This window comes from Anas acuta, chromosome 2 (genome assembly GCF_963932015.1).
Source record: "Anas acuta chromosome 2, bAnaAcu1.1, whole genome shotgun sequence".
Taxonomy (NCBI): Eukaryota; Metazoa; Chordata; class Aves; order Anseriformes; family Anatidae; genus Anas; species Anas acuta.
Genome location: NC_088980.1, coordinates 58,643,152 through 58,670,505, shown reverse-complemented (window position 1 = coordinate 58,670,505; position 27,354 = coordinate 58,643,152). Strand labels below are relative to the sequence as shown.

Sequence of the window (27,354 nt, the reverse complement as noted above, 5' to 3'; positions counted from 1 at the left end):
CCAACTGAAAGTTTAAACAGGAAATGTGATTCCTATGGAGTTGCAGGCTGCCGCATACTCTCCTCATTCAATCCTGAAAGAACTATTAGGAAAAAGGAAAAAAAGAGACTTGGATGAAGCTGGCTCTTCTTCTAAAAGAATCAAAGTGGACGAATGAACTTCCTCTCATTTATTCATCTATCAAGCTTGGTTTTAAGTTACATCATCATTAAGATAATAATTTCTGCTTTCTATCACTTTAAAGCATGTTCTCAATAACTATCTGATTCTGATAAAGGTAGTCAAGTCCACAACCTACATACGTTTATAATTAGCTTTTTTTCTAAGGCAGAGTAATAGGTTAATAAGAAATATCAGATTACACTGGAACGAGCTCACGGGTCAAAAACTAGACAAAACACATCAAACTGAAAATAAGTGCTTGCCTGTCAGACGCTGAAGGAGTCCCTATACAATAACTTCATTGTTCTATGGCAACTTTAAAAAAATCAGTTTTGAGTCAAAATGTGCAAAAGTGGAAAACATTTTAGTCACTGACAAAACTCACAAGCCAAGTAGCAAATAATTCAAGGCTAAACACAGTATTAAAATCTCCTAATGTTCTCCAAGCAATGCTGCAGAGCACAGGTTTGCCCCGTAAAAGCATTAATTCACCCTGCACAGTAATTCCCTGTACTTTTCAGAAAATAAAATGAATAATCAGTTGTATCTATACTGCAGATTCAGTGAAAAAAATAAATTGCATGTAGATAAGGGCTGTGTTGGGTTTGCGTAGGGTTTTTTTTTTGGTCAACACCTCTTAGGATGTATTGTAGCAATAAATCTGGTTCACCCACAAAGCAGAGCAGAGCGGAGCACTGAGGTGGCCAGCCCGGGACAGCATTAAAGCTGCTGCCTAACTGTAAGCATGCAAATACCCACACTGGGCCCAGTGGGGCTATTCCCATGCCCAAAGCAAGGCAGTTGTTTGAGAAGTTGCTGGAGAGGAGCTCAAGACCTGACTGCACTGCTCTCACCCTGGTGTGCTGCTGATCAGGCGTGTACGAGCAGCCGAGACTGAACCTGCCCATGTCAGCACTCGATACACTTCAGCACAAGGCAGCTCCCCGTGCACATCCCTGCAATGCTGAAAGCGTTCGCCTGAAGGCTGCTTTTTAACCTTAGGATTACCTAACGTTACAGGAAGTGCCACATGATCCAACAGAGGTCCAGCAACACAGGTTTCATGACCTGCACTATTAGCCGAAGGCTCCCCGAGGGGAGCGTAAAGCTAACTTGAACATATTCAGAGATACACTTCTCTTCAGAAAGCCGCTCCATGCACCACTTGAAAACCTTTCTGTGCATGCAGCAGTTTTCAGGACGATGACCTAAATCCACGCACAGACATTGCAGGGAACAGGGTCTTACCGTTTCTGATGCCCCAAGACTATCACTGCAATCATGAATCATGGCAGGGATGCGTGCACAAAAAGAGAAGGCCTGACTGCACTGCACTGCACCAGGGCAGCAAGGCAGACCAAGACCCCAGCCTCGTTATTCCCATATGATACCAGTGATGTGGTCAGGACATAAAAAAACGTATTTATCTGTTACTTTACCAAAGCAGATCAGTCTGAGGCTACCAAATCACTCAACAGAGTAAGCTTATCTTATACCCTAGCAAAAAGTTTTACTCATGCAGCCTTCTGTGAATAAGCAGCTCAGTTAGCAGTTTTCTTCACCTTTTTTCCCCTAGCAGCAACTAAACATAGCAGTCAAACAAAGAAGGAGGAAACGAAATTTGCAGAGAAATACATCCTAGCAAACCACGTGCAGTTTGGTTGAGATACACTAAACGAAGCACCCAGTAGAAAAGATCAAAAGCCTGCAAAGACAAATTCAAAACAAAGTAAGAGAGGTTCCAAATTACAAAGTCCCACCAGGCATCAGAGTGCACCAAAGATTTTTTTGTTTTTACAAATTATGATTATTGTTTTTTTAATATTTTTTTTGATCACACGTGTTTTAAAAGAAGTTTTAATTTGCTCCAGCACTAAGACCTTCCCCGCATGTTTGGGCCTGGAGCACATTTTAATGGCTTAGTTATAAATCCCTGAAATTAAGGGTTGATAATGGAAATGCTGGCAGGCCCTTATCTAACACAGTGCAAGCATCTTAGCGATAGAGTAAGAGCTTGTGGATAGGTGAGTGCAGCAGAAATCTTTTTGCATTAAGCAGGCACAGTAACTCAGCAAAAGTGGCTAACAAACTCTGGCCATGCTTGCTTGTTGCTGGAGCCCACTGGGCAGCTATTGCCTTGTGAGGGGCATCCCCAAGTCCAGACTCATACCTTTCGTTGCAGAGTTAGGGTTAACACCAGCTGCCCTTCCACTTCACCTTCCCCACCTCCTTTACCTTGCACATAGGTCTTAAAGCAGGCTCTTCAGTACCCAGTTTGCACATGGTAAGATTTAAAAGGTTTCCACACCCAGCATTCATTTTAAAATAGTTTCTACTACTGGGTGTGTTACCCACTTTGGGGAACTGTTGAAATAATGGTATTTTCTTTGTCATTAATGTATGCTTTTTCACAATTGCAAGCTTTTCATAAAAAAAAAAAAAAAAAAAAAACATAACTAATAGCTTTCAACTTATTTATGAGCCAAGTTCTGGCTATTTCAGAAAACAGCAGAGCTGTCTCTCAGACAGCTGTCACTCAAGTACATGTTACCCTTCAAACTTCGCTAATTAATGTGTTGTCCAGAAAGAGAAACACTGATATTAGACATGTTTACAAGGTGACATTGGTATGATAGGCAGATGTCGCTCTGCAAGCACAGCAGAGTCTCCTGACAAAGACAGCAAGGTTGATTCTGTTTCTCTGTTATTTTTAAAGGTATCTTACCTTGTTTAAGAGAGCATTCAAATGCAAATCACAACAATTTAACATAACCACAGCCCCCTGCAAAAAGCAGGCACTGAATCAACAAAACCTGCAAGTTTTGTAGGAGTGGTGTCTTGTATCAACTGATGATGTTTCTGTAGTAATACTCATTCCAGCATTAAGAACAAAAGATGCAAATGGGATGCAAGCTCAGGTCTCATGCAAATTGGTTCTTTGTAACCAAAATTTATTATCATGACAATCACATCTGCAAGAAGCAAAACTTTAAAACACTGCAACAGTAAAACTCATGCTTAAATTCCTAAAGTTTTGGTAGTAGATTTTGTTTTGGTACATGCTCCATGAAACCTTTAGACCAAGAGAAAATTCTTAGTCTCCAGGAAGGAATTTTTATCCCTGTGAAGCCCAACCCTGTACCTCTGAATTTTTTTTGCTTAGTTACACATGAAGGCAGATTAGAAACCCAGACCTTGGAGGTCCTGGTGACTTCCAGTATAAAAAGACTCTTGCAAGAAGACCAACCTTTATCCACTGAAAGTAAGAGGTTACTACCTTAACAAACACAGGCTTAGGCCCCAGGATGTGTACCACATTAACATCTCCATCCATTAACGGGAGAAAATTACAGTGACAAAATTTTCTAGTTATTTATTAGACCTAGAATCTTTTCAGCTCCTGGGAGTTTGATGACACTGACATGCAGTAATACACCATGCAGATGCAGCAGGTAGATACAAACTTATAACTCCCAATAAGCTGATAGGTAGAACAGAGAGAAAATGATTTGACCAAATGGTTTTAGTAAACCAAATGTCAGAATTAGGCAAAAACATCCTGAAGGCTTTACTTGTGGCCCTCTAATTTAATTGAAACGTTTGATGATACTGCTAAAGCTAGCCCAAACAGTCAAGAGACGTGTGCCAATATTGAGTTTGAGCACAAGCCCCTCAACACATGGAAGAATATGTGTACGTGTGTAAGTGTGCATCTGTTTGAGAAGTTGGGCCAATGTGGAAAATCCTATTATTGAAAAAAAAAAAAAAAAAAAAAAAAAAAAAAAAACACAACACAATGGGGATCTCTTCAACTAATGTGAACCTCTGTAATTCTATTGACAGCAATGGATCCGTGATGACTTACACCAGCTGAGGATCTAATTTCATCTGCCTTAGAAAACTGATGCAACTTTTTCCATAGCTGTTCAAAAGTTTCTGTATTCTCCTGGGGATCAACTTGAACTATTAGGTCAGCAGGTGCTGAGTTTGCTTTGAATCTGAAGTCCAGTTCACATAGAAGGATGCTGTGACATGTGCCATCTAATTTTTACTGACCCACAGAGATTCCTCCCCTAGTATGGCTGGAGGATTCGTGGATTTTCTGCTTTACACAAGTTGGAGACAGATGGCTCTCTGAGAAGGCACAAACCTTTCTTCAAGTTACTGAAGTGAGAAACTGACCTGGACAAGACCAGATATCGGAGTGAGCATGACAGAAGCAGAAAGGGTGGACAGAAAACATTTTGCCAGGGATCCACCAGGTCTCCAAAATATGCAGAAAGCCATTTTCCATTTGTAGCAATTACTGGACTCATTTGGAAACAAACCAACCAACCAAACACCAAATAATAGCTCATCTGCAGCTACCCAAAAACCATAGGGCCAAACTCTGCCTGCAGTTCTTCAAGCAGTTTTTTTTTTTCTTAGCTTGCAAAGGGAGTTTAGTGTTAGCAGAGACCAATACACTTGGCCCTCTTAAACTGAACAATGAAAGGGCTGGGCTTGCTCTCACACACTCTCTGGAGAAGCAGAGAATAGTAAAAAAAAAATAAGTAAAAATTGTCAAGTGAGGTAATCTCTGTGGAGAATTAAGTAAACTACTCCATTTTTGCAAATCAACAAGTTGTGCATTCACAACTTTGAAATGAACTCATGGGAGGATATGCTCGTAGCCTGATGGTTTCTTGCTGGCCATTAAAGAACTCTGTGGAGGTGGGGGCAGCACTTTGGGAGGAGCAAGTTTATTTGTGAAAGAAGAAGAGAAGACAAAAGCCCTTCGCCATTAATTTTGACAGGGCTACTTCTGTCTCTTTTGTATTAACTAATTATCCAACTAGTGTAAGAGATTTCAATGGTAAAACACAAAGCGCTCACAAACCCTGCCAGGCTAATCAAGACAATTTCCAAAACGCCGAAAACAGGAACTTCCTATAATAAATAACTTTGCACATTTACATCTCAAATTAGAACATCTGGAAGAAAAAAGACCATGCCTGATGCCAAAACAGGCCTTATTGTGTCCTACCACTTTTCCATTACCACCCCCCCCCCGTTTGTTTTCTTTAGCCTTTCCTTAGAACAAACACCAATCCAGGTGCAAACGCTCAATTCACAAGGAATGTAGTGAACATAAAATTACCGTAGGTTTGGCTTCTAGTAAATCCCTGCTGTTACTCACCATTGGAAGTTGTGCTGGAGGCAACAGCCTTCTCACTGACATCTGTTCGACTGGAGCATTTCACGATGGAATTCTCCACTTTTTTCTTCTCCGTCGTGGTAGAGCTATGGGACTGCGCCTCCATGGTGACTTCTCATTACTTCAGCTCTCCTTGTCCTAATACCTGAATGAAACAAGAGAGTTGTACGCTTTAAGGACCATCGGAAAGCTTAGCCCCAAACCCGTCACACTTCTCAACTGAAGAAGAGCCTGCAGCACAAGTGTGTTAGCAGGCCAGAGGACGTTTCTGGTTGCTCATCAAATCAGGTTTGCATGCATGAATTCCTGAGGAATTCAAGGAAAAGCTAACACTAAACGCAAGTATGTTTGCCTTTAAAGAGAATCAGCATCACAAACCTATACACTGCTTGATGGATAGGTCTTTTTTTTTTTTTCAAGCCTCTAGGGTTTTAATGGACCCAGGGGAAAAAAGCCAGTATTTTTCTCCTATGTCCACAGCACTTTGGAACAATGCAAAAGAAATCAGACAGACATTCATGTTGACTATAGAAGCCAAATATTTAAATTTCAACATTCACACTATCTGAACACAAAGCAGTAAGAATTATCCTGTCTATCTCTACACCTTGTCCTACTTGTGTAAACATCTCTCATTTTGTTTGTTCAGAAATCTAACTCAAACAAAAGTGCATTGGAGCAACACCCTGAAAACCACAGGGAAAGGCAAATATTATTGCTAGTGGCAGCTAATGAGATCACTTTCCTTCGCATGAAAACTCTGAAAATGGAAAGCCCTGCAGAGGGGCCTGTCTGATTATTCTGCCTTCCCTGACTCCTCTCAGGGCCATCTCCAGCGACACGTTCATTTTATACCCCTCAGATCACTTCACCTTCTTCTCAGAGGTTTTATACTCATGACGTAAACCTAAGAAGCCCACAAGCATCCCAAATGGCACAACTTCTTGTGCAGCCTCACCAGGCCACCGAGACCGCTCACTCGATGCACACCAAGCCATCCATGTGAGCTTTCCACCAATAACTGGTATTTAGCACACACGATGCTTAGAGCTGAAGTGCTTGTGCCGGGGTACTTTGGACAAGATCCTATCCAACAACAACAAAAATCAGTAATAAATTAAAGAGCACGTTTCCAGCTCCAAACAGCACTGCAGTCGTTAGCTAAGCAGGTCCGAGATGGAAGTAAATTGTGCTGTTCTAGAACAAGATTTAAACAAATTCAAGTAACAAAGGCTTCAAAACAAGCCACAAACTGAACTATAATGAAGTGTAATTACATTAGCAACCTGTTTCCCCAATTCTGACAGTCCGGGAAGAAAAAAAAAAAAAGGCAAAAAAAAAAAAAAAGGCTACAAAGCCAATTCATCACAAACACAGCTGTCTAGTAAACCTTCCCCTTTCCCACCTCCCTGGTAGGAGTTCTTTTTAATAGCACAATAAAACACTCCAAAGCCTCATTGTTATACAGTAGGGATCAAAGAGGAGCCCAATCACTAAATGAATCATTATTCAGCTAGGCAACACAGCCAAAGAACTGGACTAGATACCAGAGCCTCCCTGCCACTGACCTACTGGTCTACCCTTCGGCAAGGAATTTTTCCCCCTCCAGTTTCTCCCTGGCTAAAAACTAAGCATAACGGAGCTTTGTCTGCCTGGACAGAACACACTCAAGAGTACTTTCAAGACCTACCTGTTAAAGTGCAGTAAATATTATTGTGACCTGAGAAATGACTTGTAACAGAACACGGTACATGAAGGGGATGTCAGGTGTCTTCAAATACGAAGCCGGAGAGATCTAACAATACTCAAATCACCCCTCACTTGTACCCAACAATGCTCAAACCTTGAGGTGAGATCTCACACAAGCTTTGTAAAGAGGACCTTTCCACATTTCTCATATGCTTTCTCCCTCTTTCCCTTTGCAGAGCCTATGCAAAAGCATTCACAGCTTCGGTCAATTTTCATTCACATTGCACTTCTCAGTGCCTTGTGATGGCAGAGACCAGGAGAAGCTAGCACTGCTGCCAAGCTTTGCAACTCATGCAGCCCAGAACATGCTGGTTTTCTCTGCACAGCCTTGGCCACATGAGCTTCAAAATCTGCCACTGCCCATTCTCTAGCCAGTGCACAAGCTAGTCCTTCAGCGTGCTCTGACTACTGCCATTTGAGTTACGTCATATTCTTGAAAAAGAACAAATTTCAAGGCTTTCTCTGAAGGAGTTTTGAAAGCTATACATTTCCAGTTGTGGCTATTTTTCATCTGTTTGGCATTCTAAGGGCCAAGTCATCTATTGAGGCAGCGTTTTCATTTACATCAATGAGTTTGGCTGTGTGAGAGCTCAGAGGGGGAAGCTGCAGAATTTCTCCCTCATTTTCTTCTGTCCTCAGTCCCCAAGCCTGTGTCTTTGGCTAACAGTCATGAAAGGAGACAATTGTAGCCGCTCCTCAGCTAAAAAGGAAGACGCCACATACTGCACCCCACTTCACAAGGCCAGCAGAGTGGCACGAAACACATGGGCAAAGGCCATGAAAATGCTGACAGGTGTCTATGGCAGTCCACCACCTCCTGAAACACCAATGTCTGGGCAGATAGGAGCAAGAAACACATATCTCCTCCTCCTTCCCCTCTCCACCACGGCAGGACAGTGCCTCCGCTACAACCTGATCCTAGTGCTGCCCAGAATAGGACAGACACAAAGGTACAGTAAGAAAGTAACACCGCTTTAATCTCCTAAAATGCACCCTTGGATCATCTGTAATTCAAGAGCAACATGTGGCTGCCCAGAGAGGCATCCATCCATTCCTTCATTTTTTGTTTGTTTTAATGCAGAGACGACTAGGAGATGTAATCCTGTATTTCCTAACACTCTCTATCACCTTCCTGCTGTACGCTACCTACCGTGGACAATGGTGCAGCATGCAGGTCTGAAGTAGCAGCTGAAGTGGAATTTTGGACAGAAAATTGCAGAATTGGCTATGTGCTAATATAAACATCTGCTCTTGGTACCTGTTCTGGTTCATGTCTGCTGAGTTTACATATAGGAGGCTGTTTTATTAATGTCAGCACTGAAGAGAGAGCATCACAAAAGTAAACTTTCTTGCTCAGTCCCACTCTGCATCACTAGTCGATGGCTGCAGGCGTTCCCTCCTGTGCCTTCCTCCCTCTGCTCCCAACCCATGCGCGTGGTCCAAGGGCATCTGCAAGAACTCCAGCAGCTCCATCAGCGCTGCATCAGCTACGTGATGATAAGCACGGCAGCAGAAGGCAGAAAAACCAGGGAGATTGCAGGACTAACGATAGAAGGCATGCGTTTTGGGGTGTTTTGCCAAGCACGTCTGATATGGAAGCAGACAACTGGAAACCAATATGGTGCCCGAAAAAATATATCTTTTTTTTTTTCCATGAACGCAAACTTAAGCCCAGGTTGAAAACACAAACCAGACACACAGTTCTTCTAGAATTATTCTCTGTAATTTTGGCTGTTTTTTATTTTCTCTCACAAGTTGTACCAACATATGAAAATTGTCATCTGCAAAAGAAAAAGAGAAAAAAATAAAAGGTCCAGGACAACATGAAGATTCATTTCTACTGGCCACTAATCCCTATCAAAAAGCACTCCTAAAATCGGCCAGCCTGACGTCATCCCCACATTAGAATACGATGGGGTTTGCTTTATCGTGTACATGGCTCTCCCAGCATGTGGGTCAGTGACTTCCCAGATCCTGCCCCCAGGCCTGAGACAATATATATCTCTTCTGCAAGAACGAGCTCCGCATTCAAAAAAAACAGAAAGCTAGTTTCTGTCAGCTATCCAGCATCTCCATGTGCATATGAATGGCAAGAAAATGCTATAACAGTATATGGGTGAAAGTCTGAACTTTCATAGGTAAATAGAGGGATAAACATTCCTTCCTGAAAGCAAACATTCATGGCTTTTTCCCATTCAACCATGCTTGAATCTTTTGTAATATCCCTAAAGACTGAACCCCCTGCACAATTAATTCCAGACCCCCATTTTCGACCTAATCCCTCTCAAAACAGCAACCTGCCTGCAGGTGTGTCTCTTCTTTCTGAATCATAAATGTAAACTTTCACAGACACATGTTAAATTGCAGAAAAATTTAGGAACAAGCTTAGTTACACAAGGAAAACTGTCTCTTTTAAAAGGAGCATCAGCAAATGGCAATATGTTGGCAGTGTATTTCAAACAAAAAAAAAAATCTTTCAAGCAATTTGAAATGATATAATTTCCGGTCCTTACGTATGCTGGTCATAAAACTGTGCCTCGCAGTAGTAAAAATAATCATATTAGTACACTGGGGGGGGGTGGGAATCTCTCTGTTCACTTACTCACAATACCAACTAACTGAAAGCAGTGGAGCAGCCCTGTCCCCAAAAGAGCAGGAAACGTGACCCTTTCTGAACATAAACGTCAGTTTTACAAGAAATCTTCAGCTCTGCACTCCTTTTCCTCTCTGAATTACTTTTTAGATCATTGTTTTTATATTGAATTAGTTTTAAAGGACCAGATCACGCCCATCTTTATTCATGCAAATAGTCTCACTGACTTCCACAAGAATACCTGCTTCACTGTGAGCTGTCAGGAACCAAAATCAAAAACTGACAGTTTGCTTCTTAGAATGGGTTATGTTTCTTGCAAACTTAAACCTTCTGCCTTTATTAGGTACGTTTTCGAGGAGGTATCTTTTAATGCATAAAAAAAAAAAAAAAAGCCTTTCCCAGTTTCATTTGAAGCTGCTGTAGTTGTATTCAATTCATTAACAAGTGGTTTGCATCCGCTGAGAAGAGCTGTCTGAAATAGCAGTGTCACAGCATTCATCATCATTACATCAGCAGTAGGGAAGTTCAGACTGATTGCTATCAGCAACCAGAGTGCCCCAATCAGCGTGCAAGCAAACATAGCATGTTTAATTTTTCAGAAATGGCTCTGGGTATTTAGGGTGTTCATAGGTACTACTTTGATCCACACTACTGGAAGCAGTCTTTGGGGATACAACACATCTTGAACAGCACAACTGTAGGAAAGTGAAAAACACAAGGGGAGGCATGAAGAACAATCAGGAAATTACAGTCTCTCTCAACCATAAAGGACCCTTTATCAATTTTATCAAAACCAGTTACACTGTTCCTTGGGATTATTTAAGGATAAAAAAAAAATCTGTCTTGTTCAGACACATTCAAATGCAAAATTTTCGTGAGACAATTCTATGCTATTATACGGGAGCTGTTTCACGCTGATTTATACAGGCTTGATTCAGGTACATTCAACTTCTAAAACCCACCTCGATTTCAGCATTGCTCTTCATCAAACCTGCTGGCAAAGCTGCACTGCCAAAGTTACCCCTGACAGCACTCACCGAAAAATACATGAGTAGTGCTCAGGTATTTTCAAAAATATATTCCAGTTGCAACACTAACCTCCTCCTGGTACACCAAACCATTTTTATAACAGCTATAGGAACTAATCTACATGCTATATGTTTTCTAACTAGTTTCATCTTTCCTCAGTTCTTTGTAAGCTCAGTCAGAACTCTGCAAACCCCATTAACTACTCCTGGGCGAATTTCATGCAGATTCGTCCCTGTTGAGCCAGCTGGTCACAATGAGACTAAGACTGATACAAACCAAGCAAAAACTTAAGTCTTATTGGCAAAAAAAAGTCTTATAACCACTAAGAATAAAAATACATCAAATCACTAATATATTGGGGGAAAAAAAAAAGGTGCCTTATACTTCACAATACTTATCTCTGTATAATTTACATGCATGATTTATAAATGCGCTAGTTGCGAACTGCATACTTCTAAATCTGTTTTGAAATGCAAAGTAAAATTAGAAAAAAAGACAAAACAAAATGATTGGATCAGATAGGCAGATTTGTTGCTTGAAATTAAAAAATACCCCAAGTTATAGGGCACCATATGTATTAATACAATCTTTCCAAATTCATTACTATCTGCTGTCTTTTCCTGTGGGTTGCTTTCCTTTGATTTCTTTCCCCCATAAAGACTGAAAAACAACTAGACCTAAAGCCTGGTTAATGATGATCTGATCTGTTCCTGATAGGTTAAATAGCTTGTGGCAACAATAATGCAGGATCACAAACACAAAGGCAATCAGCTAGGCAAAGCAGTACTATTATCATCCTCGTGATTAAGATCCTAAGTGAGAAATTATTCTATGGAGTACATTGAACTACTGATCAAGTGTAATAATTGCTTGACTCCAGAGGAATTACATTTGCTTACATCTTTCTGGTGCAGATAAACTGAATTGCCAAAAGTTACAAAAAAAATATTTAAAACATGCCCACATACAGCAGGATCAGCAAAGATGAGAGTGACAATTTCTACTGAGGCAGCACCTCGGCTGCACTTCATACACATCACCCACATACTCCTGCAAGTAGATTATCTCTGCTCCTGCTATGGTATTTATCTTGCTGTTAAGTGTAACTCCAATTAAATGTTTTTACTATTACTTCGACAGATTAAAGCCTGTATCTAAATAAAACAGCTTTCCACATGAAAAGCAGTGATTCATAGTTTCTTACCCAGGAAGAAACAGAATGTAATGGATAACAGGACTGTGGGATTTGGGTCAAACTGCCCGACTCCTAACAGCCCCTCTCTCCATCCCTCACAGAAGTTGCTGTCTGGGGACAAGCAGCACAAAGCTGAGGGGTTACTGAGCTAGAACTTACAATACATTTTAGTGGCTTTTCATTTCAGAGCTGATACGTCCTCTGAGTTTAAAATTTATAATCCAGCCATTATCCAAGACTCTTTAGATTTAGTAACTGAACTTTACAGTGAAAGACCCATATCCAAACAAAACAAACTATGCTGTTAACACTGCATCTAAATATTTACTTTAATCAGATGGTCTTGGGATTCTTTCTATTTCTCATTTTAACTTTGACTCTCTTACAAACCATCTAATCACAGAAAATAAAACAAATTTTATTTCTTAAAAAATAGGAAGTGCCACATACTTTTCAAGTCTCCAAATCAGTAAGTATATACTATGGGAGGAGAGGGAGGATGTTAAAAACAGCAATACGCTTACCCTTTACAAATCACAACTCCTGCCCAATTAAACTAATATTGGTAGAAAATTCAGAGTAAGCTTGTTTTGCAATCCTGCATGCCCTCGTGCTTCAAGCTGTAGAACAGGAAAAGCTCTAATAATTATGTCAAAATAAGATTACCTGTGAAAGAATTAACATGGAGGAATAATCTCCTGTGGACTGTTTGTAGCAGCAGTAGGGAAGTTTGAATACTTACTTTAAGTCTACATTCACTTTTTGCCCATATTTTTCTTCAGGAATTCAGTAGCACTAAATCCAAAACAAACTTAAATATTAGCATAGTGACTTCCTTCTGTAAAACGCTTGTTTTATGAAACCTGATTTAGAGCATTCGTATGCTCAAGATTTGAAGGGGCAGGAATGTGCCCAGAGGAAGACAATCAGCAAGTCTTGCTGTGTTGATAACGAACCCTATGACTTCCTGCACTGATACTGTTATTAGCACCAGAAACATTTATGCTGAGGGTATACAAGGCTTTCTACTTTCCCCTCTTGCTGGTATTTCAACAAACAACCTGGTAAAGCAAAATTACAAACATTTGTAATGGCTGTGCTTTGCATTATCATTTATTTAGTTCCTCAAATAAGAAGTCGCTACAACTGCCACAGAAAAATGCCAAAATATTCTAATTTTGAGAGCTAAAGCTAACCGTGAATTCCAATGGCGCGACCATTATCTTCCCACTTTTTGCTTTATGTCATCAATCCCAACAGATGAAAGTTTCTTTAGAATCAAAACTAGACCTATATATCAATGTCAATCTATACAGGAACTAAGCTCAAGGAAGAACATATTTAATATACAGCTATTGCAGAGATGTGCCTTCTGTTTTCAACTTATGATATGCAAATGAAAGAAGAAAAGACTGTATCCGGTATTTTACAATTAGCATTTTAAAACGAGATTAAAGGACTCGAGTAGAACGTTCTTGAAAGCGCCATGTTTTGATCACCATTCCCACTCCTGGAATCCTATTTATCTGCTCAGCACACTTTCAGGTTACGGGATGCCTCGATCCAGAATTTCACGTTCTAACCCAAGACAGATGTTTTCGCAAGTAAAAGGAGCAAGGAAAGCTCCGCACAGCCGAGAAGGACTTCAAGTGTGAAAGGTACTTTATAAAACTTTATCTTCAGCTTTTACAGTTTATTTTAGGTTTTACACCTGTCTCATAGTAGCAGTAAAACTGTATCATGATTCCTTCAAGGTTTTTTTTTTTTACCTTGACAAAATACAACAGCACAACTCTGAACTGCTGCAGTACAAACTGCTTCAAAACCCACTATCCCTGTTCGAATCGTGTAATCACAGCATTATCCAGCTGTCTGATTTTCCAAGAAAAAAATCCATAGTGACTTGAAAAGATAAGGAAAACCACACCAGACCACATGCCCTGCTAGTTATGAATCGGTAGTGCTAGGATTTCATTTTAATGCAGGCAGTTCAGAACAGCAGACATTGTACTGAAGCGACACTAACTCGATCTGTGTTTCTGACTATTCGGTTTCAGGTATTCATACATCTTATTTAATGAAGGCTTCATTCTCTCAGCAGCTGGATGAAGTACTCTTTATACACAGTTGATTTGCTTGACATTAACAGATTTGTATATAAAGAAAACAGAATTTCATACAAAGCAGCAAACGCTGCTGAGGGGAAGCTCACTTCTTGAACCACTGAAAGGTTAGTTGGGTCAGTCAGCCCTAACCTAACCAGCAGGTACCAAAAACACACAGCAGCATTTTAAGCATCATTTTAAAAAGGGATTATTGGTCTTGGTAATCAGTGAAGGAAAAAAAAAGAAAAAAAAAAAAGGAAAAAAAAGGAAGGAAAACAACTGACAGAACAGTGACAACTTCAGCTAACAAAATTATTCCACCAGATCTCTGGTTAGTGGATTCCAATCTTACCAGTTCTGATACCCAGCAACTATTAGGAGACAAATGTGTTCTCTCCCAATTAGTTTGTCCCTTGTTGCAATCTAGATGTTATTGCAAGCATTTTTAAAGATCAATGTACTGTCTTGTTTCTTTTTTTGTTCTTAAAGAGAGAGACAAACCAACTCTTCAGATCAGCAGCCAATTTAATTCACTTTCAAGGTAATGCAGGTACAATTTATATGTACGGCGTACACCACAACAAAACCACAGTGTGATGCCAGGGCAATCTTTAAGAAAGTTTTCCCCTAGATCTCCGCAGAAAGCAGCCTTAAAAGAAAGCAGGGATTAGAGTGAGCTGGAAGGTAGGGAGGGGACTTACCTCAGACCCAGCCAAGCGGAAATCAGAGCGGTAATTCTACAAGTCGGCAGAGTACACTTTTAGAGCTATAATGGTGTGAAGAAGTGCTGGGCAGCATTGCCTGAAGGCAGCACTAATACACTGATGACTAATGACTGGGCCATGCAGACAATGAATTTGGGGGCTGAAAACTAACAGAAACCGCGCAGCACCTTGACAAATGGGCTTTCAAAATTTCATTCATTGAATAACCTTTAAGCACAAAATTGGCTCAAGTTCTCCTGGGAATAACATGACACATGTTGTTGGACAATAAGTATTTTCCTTTTTAATTAAAACTATTACACCAAATGCATAAACATGATTACAGGGAGTGAGATATAAGAGTTAACTCTTTCAGAGCTAGGAAACAAGGCAAGACCCAGAATGCGAGGTGCAACACCCACCCTTCCTTCTTAAGGGTCAACAAATCCCAGGGTTAACTACCCGACTCACTGAAATTCACCACTGGCAGAATACATTTTCCCTTCTTTGACACTTAAAGGAGAATAAGAACTTCAAAGGTATGTTTAATGAGCTGCTACAAATACAATTGGTTAAAAGAGGCTCAGAAATTATGTACTAAAAGCTATGCTGTGCTTAGAATTACAACAGGAGAAGTCTCGATCTAAAGGGCCTAGTCAAAGTCAAGCCCCCATAAAACAAATCAAGCCTCACATAAACTTTGTAACCTTGTGTACTGACAAACACATTAAAACAACAGAATCACTCTTTAAAGGGGCTCTTTTTTCAGCGTAACTCGCCTTCCAATTTGGAAATAGCAATTTTGGCTATTTTTACAGACAGAATGAAATATCTAAAGTGTCTCTAAATTAACAAGTACCACTTGCCCTAGACAGCATCGCCTTTAGCAGCTCCTAAAAACTTCAGAAAAGGATCTTAAAACAGGAAGCTTAGTGAGCTCATAAAACTGTTGTTGGAGCCAGGAACACATAGCATATTTAATCTGCAAACTGTGAGAGTCTACAATGATTTCAGCAAGATCTGAGGCATGCCCTCAAGGTTTGCTGGGATCTGGGATTAGGGAGTTGATAAGAACCCTCTACTGCCCATGGACATGTTTTTCTTCTGCAGTTAAACACAAATGCATAGAGACGTTTGACTGCTGCTTGGCGTTACTGCTCAAGTTATATAAAAGCTTTGCAGCTCCTTTTGCTGTCAATATATCAAAGTTAAAAAAAAATCATCAAAGTGTGAAATTTCATTTAAAGTCTTTGCCAGTCTACAGCTCTATTTCACAGACCTATCAAATAAAAGTAAAGATGAAAAATACACTGAAAGAACTTGAAAAGTTTGCAACAGCACCCATGCCCTATTTTTGTTTATTCTGTCTCATTTTATTTAATTTTAAAGTATAACAAATCAATTGCCTTATAAAAATGACAAAGTCTAAAGGGAGGATGTCTATAAAACCTATGCTTAAAAGACAACTTGAAATCATTATTACAGCTGAACCTTTTGTTGAATAAAAAGCTTCCTCTGTAGCCATTTTAGCATTTTAATTGCCTAACTGCAAGTTGGCAGAAAATTTCCTGAATCTTCCAAAACAATCAGAATGACTACAGAATATGAGTGCCAGAAAAACTAAAGCCTTCTTCAAAGTATTCTTTAGCTAGGGATTTACAACAATTGCATAAAGAAGAAAAGTCTGACTTTTAAGATAATCTACTATAGTCTAAAAGCATTAACATTCCATTACTAAGGTTTTCCTGAGGATTTCATGACTCATTGATTCACTCTTCCTTCAAGTCTGCTTTTTCTTTGTACATTACTGTCTCTATATAGCTGAGTGCATGCAACACTGATCATTAAACTGCTTCCTTCCATAACTCCAAATAAATCCTGCTTTAATAACCATCAGATTCCTTATTTATCTGGCAAAGATGACTAACTTTTCACTAACACTCTGCAACACAAAAACATGCCATTCCTTGCTTGAATACACAGGATGAAATTCAAACACACTGCAGAGTGCAGGTAATGAAATAGCCTTCCCAAAAACAAGGCAGGAAGTGTAACTGAAACTTTTGAGGGTGGGTATCAAATGCCCACATTTATCACGTTAGAAATAAATAAATTAAAAAAATAAGTAATCCGTGAGATGAACAAATTCCACCTCAAAACTTTAACAATTTGGTTCCTCTAGCACCAACTCCAAAACAAACAGAAATGATTTACAACGATCAATACTTTAATTTCTCAGTTACAAAATGTTTTTGTGTTTGAAAATACACAATGTACCTTTCACAGCTGAAGATTACTTATAGCCGTAAACGCTGTCTTGGCCACTGCACACGTTCTCAAGCCAAAAACATTACTCCACTTAGGCAGGAAAATGCAGGTGATGTCTTTGTTTTGTAGTACTTCCGCAGAAATGCCTTGGAAAACAGCATGTCATACTGAAAAGCATGTGCAATTATCTGAACGCAACTGTGCATTCATTCAGGCACCTTAAGCCATAGTTTTACTTCCACTTCTGCTTAAAAGAGAAAGAGTGTGCGTACGCTAAGGGAGCACACTTCTTACTCATTCCTCTTACTCATTCAAAATCACATAATCCCGCTTTTAAAAGAAATAGTCCTCCCCCTTCATGCAGCCTTCTCTCATAGTTACTATTATTTATGTTTTTAAAATTGGGCTATACACCAGGCTGATAGTATTTACATACTAGCTAGTTAAACCCAAAGCTTCATTGTATAAACAGACTCTCAGGAGGCTGCCTACAGTTTACATTGTTAGGCTCATTCACCATTACTTTGGCTATATATTTCCTCAGCTGAAACGCAGTGGTGTGGTCACGGCAATTTTCACATTTTAAGGTTACTTTACTTTTAAAACACAGCATTCGTCTTCCTTCAAAATAATCGTGACATACGTAATTAAGAAAGTGTCAGATCATCATTAATTTTTAATAAAGGACCTAAATGAAATAATTATAGGAATCAATCAGTGAGGCACCTTTCCAAATTACAATGCAATTGCACAAATATTCAAACTACTTAAGGCTAGTTCCTGCAGATTTCACTACGTAACCTTGCACAGCACCAAAAGCAGTTTTGTAACACGGAGGGAGGACGAACTTGCTGATTTCTCACTATTCTGCTGACTTCAGCGCTTTCAGAACAGGTACCCGCAGCGCGCGCAGAAAGAGGGGGCAGCGGTGCCCTCTGAAAAACGTTTGTTAATTTAATTAGCTGCATTATCTCAGGGCCTCGGAGAAACTCCGCTTCCAAGTTCCGCCGCAGCACGCACAAAAGAAACGAAGTATGCACGTCGAAGCTTAAAAAATCACGTTTATTGAGCCTTGCAAATCAAGCGGGAAGTAGCCGGAGCGCGGCGGCGACCAGCATTTCGCTGTGGACGGCCAGCCAACGCTCCTTTAGTTAAGTAGCCTCGAAAACGTGACACTGTATATCAAGTGGACAGCTATCCGTACCTTTGACTAAAAGGCTCTCTGAGATCCGTACAGCCCATCATTTCAAACTGAAGTGGCAGCTGGAAAATGTGGAACAGCTGGCAAGGAGCTGAGAGAAAATGTTTTACATAAATATATCTACATACAAACTGGCAGAAGGCCACGGACGCTGTACCCAAAGGACCGGATCAAAACTATGCACCAGAGGGTTAAAAAAAATAAATAAAATATATGGGGGGTGGAGGTGGGGGGTGTGTAGGGGGGTCCTTTTACCTTTTCTCTTCACGTGGTGTGTGAGGGTTTGGGAGTGGGCACGGCGGCGGGCGAGCTGGCGGGGAGGAACAGGAATTGTGTGTCAAGGGCCCGGCTTGAGGGCTCCCTGGAAGCGCCGAGCATCCACTTTCCTCCCAAGTTTTACTTTAACTTTTCCTCCCTGACTTTAACTTTCCACCCCCCCACCCCCCCCGCGGGGCGCCCACCCCAAACACACCCCACAAAAAAACAAAAACCCACAAACCCCACACACACCGGGGCGGGACGCAGCTTCCCCTCGCCCCTCGGGCTGTGACAGCGCCCCCGACCCCATTTCATCCCCTTTATTCCCCGCTAAAGTTTCCCCACACACACGCACACCCCAGCGCCAGCCATTTCGGGGCCAGACCCCCCCGGGCCCTGAGTCTGGGGGGGGGGGGGGGGGGGAAAGGGGAAAGGGGTCGGGGGACGGCGAGGGGGGCTCGGAGCCCTGCGAACAAAGAGCTCGCTACCCCATATGGGGGACGAACCTGCCGCCCACGACCCCACAGCACCCATGGGTGAAGGGGGTCGGGGTCTCCCCCCCCCCCCCCAAAGGGTGGTAGCGGGCAGGGGAGGCGGCGGGGGGAATGTGTGGGGGGTGTGGGGGTGCGCTGGGTGCTGGCTCGCCCCCTGCCCGCCTCCCCGCAATTTTGGGGTTTTTGGGGGGCTCTGGTAAGCCCAGCTCCCAGCCTGAGTGCCGGGCTGGCATCGCCGAGCCGCTCCGAGGGAAAGAGCGGAGGAGGCGGGGAGGGGGGGAAAGAAAAAGAAGCAAAAAGAAGAGGGAAAAAGAAAAAGCCGCCGCCTCGCACCCAGCAGCCCGGGGGGGGGGACACACAGGGGGACACCCCTCGGTCCCGTCGCGACCCCCCTGGCGCTGTTTTGTCTCGGCGCGGCCGCCGAGGAGGGAAATAAAAGCGGGGCGCCGCGGTACTCACGTGTCGGAAAAGTTGTCCCTCGCCTCTGCTCGCCGCCAAGTTTTACAGATGTTGCAGCGCCAACGCCGCCCCCTCCTCCCTTCTCCTCCTCCTCCTCCTCCTCCTCCTCCTCCTCCCAGCGCTGCCCCCTGCCTCGGAGCAGGGGAAAGGCTCCGCTCCGGGACGCTCCCTACTCCTCAGCGCCCTCCGCTAAACTTTCTCCCCCCTCCTCCCTCCGTCTCCCTGCTCTCCCCTCCCCGCCGCCCCTCGGCCGGGCTGGGGTGGGATCGGGGTGGGACGGGGCTGGGATGGGGCCGGGACGGGGCCGGGATGGGGCCGGGCGGGCTCCCCGAAGCGGCTGCGCTGCCGGGGGCGGCGCCCCGGGGTGCGGGTCGGGCCGCGGCCTGGCGGGCTGCGAGGCGCCCTCTCGGCATGACACCCCCGCTCCCCCTTCCTCCTCCTCCTCCTCCTCCCCCGCCGCCATCCCCCCGGCCCGGCCCGAAGGCGGCGACAGCCCGCCCACAGCCGGGAGGCAGCGCGGGGCGACGCCGGGCCCCCCCCCGGGGCGGCCCCCTCCTCACCCCCCTCCTCCTCCTCTTCCTCCTCCTTCATCCTCCAGCTCGCCCTTCGTCCCCAGCTGCACCTCTTCCTCCCTCCCCGGCCCCAAAAGTGAGGATTTTGGGGGAGCAAAACGAGCCCCCCCCCCCCTCCCCGGTGGGCTGCAGGCTGAGAGGAGCGGGGGGCTTGAAGGCAAAGTTTCGCCGAAGCCGAGCGACTTGACCTAAAAACAGCGATATTTGTGGGACCAGACGGAGGGGCAGGAAGGGTGGCAGCGGTGCCCACAGCTCCTCCCGGCCTCCCTGCACGACTCCCCCGGCCTCAGGCACGGCAGCTGCAGGGGAAGCCTAAAAGAGCACCGGGCTTACTCCTTCCCCTCTTCCCCCTCCTTCGGGAGCGACACCTCGGCTGCAGACCGCTCCCCCGGTGCTAAAATAAAAGTCTCAGAAAACATAAACGAGCCATTTCCACAGCCATTTTCCATCAAGCCAAAGGCGGGGCCAAGGAAAAATGTATATATTTAAGTTGTTGCCATCACAATGTCAAATACTTCATAGGCACCTTTGTTCATAACCTGGCTGGCAACAGCGCCGAGCAGAGATAGTTACCGATGTGATTCAGCAAGGTACCCGAGCTAGGACTGCCCCAAGCACGTCCCACAAAAATCAGCAGAGCTCCAAGACAGGCGCATTCGCTCCCCAAAAATGAACGACCAGCCTTTGACGCTGTGCATTTGATGAAGCTCCCCTTCACATTGCTGTCGAAAAGGCACAGGGTTTTATCACAAAACAAAGCCGTAGTCACTCTGTGTTTTGGGGAGCCTTGGTTCAGAATTTTTTTTTAGAAACCAAGAGAAGGCAATCTTATCTGACCCAAAGGCCACCACCACGTGTCTGAATTTCCTGTTGTTTTGTTTTGCTTTGCTTTCACCTGGAAATGTTCTCTGGGTGAGGAAAGATAGCTTTGGAGAGATGCCTGTAATTCAGGGGTGCCTCAAGCCCCAGCTGTGCCAGGCATCCTGGTTTGTGAGCCCACTTCACGGTGCTGGGAGTACCCTGGCTTTGAGGACAGACACACAGCAGCTAGACACCCCCACAGCAAGGGAGAGGTGCACGTCCTCTGACCCGCCTCACACTCCAGGGCCAGCAGATCCCCCAAACCTGGCTCCTGGGCACTGGGGGGATCATGGCATGGAGAGGGCAGCAGTCTGAGAGCCCAGCACCATGATGCCATAGCCAGTGATCTGACCATGAACCAAGGGGCAAATCATGGCCCTGCATGTGCAACAGCAGAATCTGAAGACAGACACCAAGAGCTGACTCTCTTCCACCTTTTTCATCTCACAGGACTTCCTTTTTGAGTCCTGGTATATTGTTAGCTGCCTCATCATACTGCAATAGCTGTATGGCATTGAGGACGTTTTGGTTTAAATATACATTTATAAACAGGAGGGTGTTCAGGTAAACCTCTAGTCACTTTAGAGGTCAGTTTAAGAGCTATATGATTCCTTCAGATCATAGTTCCCTTTTTTCCTTTTCTCTGTACTGCCTATTTTATATTGTTGCAGTTTTTTTTTTTTCCTCAAACTTTTTTTTCAGTTTGGATAGTGAAAGTCTTCAAAAGTGATAGGGGAAATTAACTTATATACAAGGTGTTACTTTATAAAAGACACAAATCTGCTTATCAAACCAATTATAATTCAGTATTGATGAACTTAAGATACTAATTTTGTTAATAGAAAGAAAAATGTCTGAACAGGGCTATGATTTTAAAGTTGAGGACAGCCCTTCAGATCAGTATGGCCCTCTTGGACTTCTGAAAAAAAAGAACTTCCTGTTTCCTGGGAGTGTGGACATCTTGTTATATCATAAAATTATATTTCATAGGGTTGTTTTTTGGTGGTGATGGTTTTGTTTTGTTTTTTTAATTTCTGATTCACACCAGCTCCATTTAAGGCACACATTTCTGGTGTGAACAAACAAATGAACCCCTTTCATTACAATCAAATCCTATCAAAATTAAGACAGTCAAGAAATTTTAAAAACTAAAGAGCAGTTACAATGCTTTGAGCTCTGTTTATATGGAGGGGAAAAAAAAGAAAAAAGAAAAAAGAAAAAAAAAAACTTCTGATGTATTTCTGAGCAGTGAAAGTCAGAGAAACACAGAAAAAAACAACGAAGGTTTCTGCCTGTGCCTGTCTGAGTGGTCAGGCCAAGCAGAAAATAAAAAATGAAGGAGAGAGGGTGACATTTGCCATTTGAAATGTATTGTAAATGTTTCAACACCTTGACAATGAAGCATGTAACAGAAGCTTAGAGCATCCAAGACCCTTCAGCTAAACAAAATGAAAATGGGCAGCTCTGTTGAGGGAGTTGCCTTTCTTAAAATCTTTCATGTCTGCTTCAGAGGAATCGAACTTTAAAGAGGCAACAGCAAAACAAAAAGTATATATTAACAAAATGCATTGATTTTTCTACGCATATGGACTGCCCCTCCAACTGCCTGAACTGTGAGACTTGTCTATTTTGTTTCCCTGCAAATGGGCACTGGCTCTTACAGCAGACCTGTAATGTCTGCTGTAATGGTCAGTGCCCAAACCCATCTCTCTGACAGAAGATGCCACAGCCACAGGACATTTCTGCCAAAACTTGTATCATGCACAATCCTAGTGCATTTCTTCAGTCTGCCTTATTTCCCCACTTCTTCTCTGACTATGCCTTGAAAATAACAGGCTGTGTGCTCATGTTCCCCTTTAGCTGCAGGTAACCTGCCAACACCAGTTGCAATGCAAGAGACCTGACATTAGGTCACACCAAGAGCTGGTCTTAGCGCCACCAGCAGCACCACCCTCCACTTTTTCTCCAATGCCAGTGAGCATTTGGCCTCCAGAGATTGCCATCTTCTGTATTCCTGGTACCCGCTACCCCTTGGGCTCCCCCCCATTATACACACACAAAAAAAATTTGAAGCACTGGCACCCACCTCCCCATTGGCAGCCAGACCCTCAGCTGCTGCTTCTTGTTATCCAGGTTAAATGTCACCCCCTAGCAGACAAAACTATCAAGACAGTTACTTTTTTTTTTTTTGGACACCAAGAAAATACCCTATTGGAATAAATCCTATGAAATGGGCACATCTACTGTGCCTTCTCAAGGTCTCCCTGCAATGATCTCAGGGAACACAGGTGAAGTACTGAAGTATGGAGACATAGCACTGATTTCTGGTCATTTTGCAATATCCATAAAGCAATATCCATCTGGACAGATTGGAGAGCTGGGCAATCACCAACCACATGAAGTTTAACAAGAGCAAGTGCTGGGTCCTGTACCTAGGATGGGGCAACCCTGGCTATACGTACAGACTGGGCAATGAGATACTGGAGAGCAGCCCTGCAGAGAGAGGTCTGGGGGTTGTGGCTGACAGCAAAGTGAATATGAGCCAGCAGTGTGCCCTGGCAGCCAGGAAGGCCAACCATATCCTGGGGTGCATCAAGCACGGCATCACTAATCAGTCGAGGGAAGGGATTGTCCCACTGTATTTGGTGCTGGTGCAGCCTCACCTCAAGTACTGTGTGCAGCTCTGGGCACCACAGTATGAAAAGGACATGAAACTGTTGGGGAGTGTGCAGAGGAGGACAACAAAAATGGTGAAGAGCCTAGAGGGGAAGATGTACGAGGAATGGCTGAGGTCACTGGGCCTGTTCAGCCTGGAAAACAGAAGGCTGAGGTGGGGACCTCATCACGGCCTACAGCTTCTTCACAAGGGGGAGTGGAGGGGCAGACACTGATTCTATCTCAAGAGAACTTGGCTGCACACCTTGCAAAATGTTGCATAGCTGTCTAGCACAGCACAGAGGTCTCTAGAGATAGCTGGTGGAAGAAGAACAGAGGTATGAGGTGGTAGCAGGAGAAAATCCTCCAAGTCTGCAGGAGGAGAAGCTGGGGATACAGGGAAGGGTGCGTGGCCTAAAGTAGGATATAGAGCTGATACATGGATGTCAACAAATTTTGGGGGGACATAATCTTGCTAGATTTCAGTGGAAGAGGGACTGATCCCTTGTGATCAGGATTATCTTTCTACTCCAGCAGATCATCTCTCATCCACCGTCCTTTCTTTGACTATTTAATCTAAGTAATCTAGCTAGCTATTTATACCATACCCATCACTAGGTTTGAATGTCTTGCAATAAAATCAAACAGATCAAGTGATATTTGTGATATAATGATATTTTTACTCACTTTCCATCTTAAATACATAAAGATAACCTCTTCTTTATTTATTTTAACTTTGCTGTGATTACTGAAGGAAAAGTAACGCAAAGATGTGTGGTTTACACATGGACCAAAAATGCATTAATTTCTGCAAGATTTTCTATACTTGTGGGCTGGCTATAGAGAAAGCCTGAGCTCTCCAGTTTTTAAGTATAAACTTTTGTTTAAGATACTTTTACCCTCTCTGATTTAATATATAGTTGCATTAAACCACGTCATTATTATGAACATTGATTTCATAAGAAGCAAGTTTTCTTCCAATAAATTTAAACCTTTTTTTTTTTTTTTTGGGGGGGGAGGGGGACACTTTGGTTTATATGAGTGTAAACATATCAAGTAAACAAGCAGAGGGAGTTTCATATGTTTGCTATTTAAAAGAAACTCTACATACTAATTATCAGGTAGGAAGCATACAGGGAAAAGCAGAGTCTAACAGGCTGCTTCCAATAAAGACACCAAAATAATAAAATTCCACTCAGAACAAGCATAAATAATCTGTTTATCTCCTTTTTGCCATGCTATAATAAGAAATGAAATTGCTAATGGTGCTGATATTTAGGTTGTTATAATTAGCTAGATCATCATTAACATCCCCTTTAAATGATCTGGAATAGTTTCGACCTCTCTCGAGAGAATTGTCTCAGCTTCTCTCCTGACTGAGTGAGATGCTGAACTTCACGTACAAGGGTTTGGCAGTATTTTGCAAGGTGTAGTCACAAGCCCTTCTACAGGGCATGGAGTTTATAGAGATTCTTCTGCTGGCAGAATTTAACCCGGTTCCTTGAATGAAATAATCAGGAAAAAAAAAGACAGTTTTCCTAGTATATCCAATCCTACTTTAACATTACCTAGCACAGTTGTGTCTGTCATGGTGGGAAATATCATATATATAAAGGATCCATCAAAATGTCTTTTTTTTTTTTTTTCCAGCTGTTGATGCAGTGAGTTGGAAATATGCATTCTGAGGTGAAACATGGCATTCAGGCACTCCCCAAAGAAATGACTAGGTTTTTCCCTAAGCTTTAAATCTACTAGCCCATATTTTAGAGTTAAAGCATTCTCAAATACCACAGAAATCTTGCAGTCTTCAGACTTTTCATCAGGTTCTTAAACAATTATTTTAATAGCTAGTTGATACCCACTGTCATAGTTCAAACAAACATACAAGGGATTCATTTGCTTTTTCTTAATGGCAACAGGAAAAACAGATAAACGGCTCCTAAGCAATTTAATCTTGGCCCTACGTATGTATAATGAGACCACTTAGTGAGCATTTCTGAGTATCTTTTTCATAGTTTTAATGCTTTACCACTACAGTAGTATCCCCAGTTAAGGTTGTCCTGCGTAAAGCGTGACAGTAGTGTCTGTATGTTAGTTAGCTTTCCATGTGCTTTCAGGCATCCCTGGGAAGTGCTGATTTATCCTCTCTGGCCACCTGGGTGCAAACTCAAATCACGTCAGGAATCTAGCTGGTTTACTGGCCTTAATCTGTCCTCGATGGACATTTGTCCCTACAGAAAGATGCAGCCCAACATATTTGATGATATCTAGACAGGTGACATCTGGGATTAGTGAATCTAAGGAATGAATTTCTCATCCACCAAGACCTCATGTGATCTATCTATCTATATCTACCTCTCTTAATCTCTCAGTCTCACATCTATCTGTCTGCACCACTTGCTGGCTGAGTCCCGTTGTGAACAAGGCACTGAGCTGCGCACCCCCCAACTGGATCAAATAAATGCACACATATTGCACCAGGTGATACTTTGGAGGGATTGTCGGTGACTCTGCTCCCACCCTTAACCCTGGCATCATGCTCCAAATCCGGCGACAGTCCAGAAATACAGCAAATCTAGCTTTACAGCTTCTAGTAATGGATGAACAATGCCACGCAACAACATAAGGCTGTTCTGTTGGTAAAAAGTTAGTACATCATGAAATGCTAACAAGCTTGAACAGTCGGAATTTATACCAGATGAGAGATTTTCTGTTCGCCTGCAGCCAGCGTACCTGTATTTGGTTAATTCAACAGAAAGGTGGTCAAATGTTCACAGAGACCAAGCTGCTGCTGGTGTGAGGCCCAGCAGTGTGCAGAGCTCTTGTTAATGACAGAGCAGTCACATGCACAAATATGTATGCATGCACACATACAAAAATCCTTTTATAGCCTCTCATCTTTCCTATAGTTATTTTCCCTTGCTGGTCATTTGCATCAGCCAATTTGAGCCCTCCCTTTTCCTCTCCTGCAATGAAGAACATTCACAAGAACCTGGGAGGAACTGGCTGTTCTGAACTTGAAACATGCTCCCTCTTTTTGAAAATAGCCTTATATTTAGTTCTCTGGTACTACTTTTTTTAAAAAAACGTATTAATCACAAAACAGCTGATGATAGAAAATACAGTAAAGTTGAGCTCCCTCTGTCTAAATTTAAGGCCCTGGTCTGAAAAACTTAAGTTTTCAATATTACACCTAGCTAGTTACACAAAGTGAGATAAGCAAGCTTTGTTTCTTCCTAGGACCTAGCAAGCAAAGGCACAAAAGAAAGGCTGAGAAACCTGCAGATATTTGGGGAAGAAAAGACTGTGATCTTCCTACCTTTCATCACACAAATTCACAGAAGTCTTCCGTGGAAGTTTGGAGAGGAGTCCCACAGTGCAAAACCTGCCTTCTCCTACTCTGGTCCGGCTGTGATCCGAACCCCTGGCACTCTGAAGTCAAACCCAGTGCCAGGTGGAAGCTAACAATCACTGAGCTTCCCAGCAGTTTTCAATGTCATTCAGCAGCCAGGGACACACATGTGCCTGTAGGTCTTAAATTAAAGCATAAATGACATTTTGCCTTAGCAACTTTTTTTTTTTTTTTTTTTTTTTGTAAATAAGAATCCTGCTTCCTAAGCCCGTCCAGATTTCACTCCATAGCACTGAAGTCAGTGGAATTTTTGCCATGGGTTTGGATGGGCATGAGGGAATGCAGCTAATTCAATTGAATTTACTGGAGTTACCCCCATGCTTAAAGTAAATGTCAATGTTTGGTATGTTTGCAGCATTTCATCCTAAGGAAGCTATTTGGAAAATAAAACGTAAAGGAGCATTTGTCTTATGAAATTATGACACTTTGTCAACAGGCAT

At 42.6% G+C, this 27,354-nt stretch overlaps 1 protein-coding gene across 3 annotated transcripts in view; it reads right to left on the bottom strand.

Annotated features, from left to right (window-relative positions):
* Nucleotides 1-26,975, bottom strand: part of GLI3 (GLI family zinc finger 3) — a 217,308-nt gene extending 190,333 nt beyond the window's left edge. For 2 of the 3 annotated variants that reach the window (XM_068674892.1, XM_068674894.1), the window contains exons 1-2: nucleotides 19,415-19,839; nucleotides 5,342-5,504 (exon numbers count right to left, since the gene is read on the bottom strand). In XM_068674892.1, coding sequence (XP_068530993.1) covers nucleotides 5,342-5,465 — 124 coding nt within the window. In that variant the 5' untranslated portion in view covers nucleotides 5,466-5,504; nucleotides 19,415-19,839. Of the gene's footprint in view, nucleotides 1-5,341; nucleotides 5,505-19,414; nucleotides 19,840-26,821 lie in introns of those variants that run through there. The other variant, XM_068674893.1, reaches the window with a different exon arrangement.
* Nucleotides 26,976-27,354: the final 379 nt, after the last annotated feature.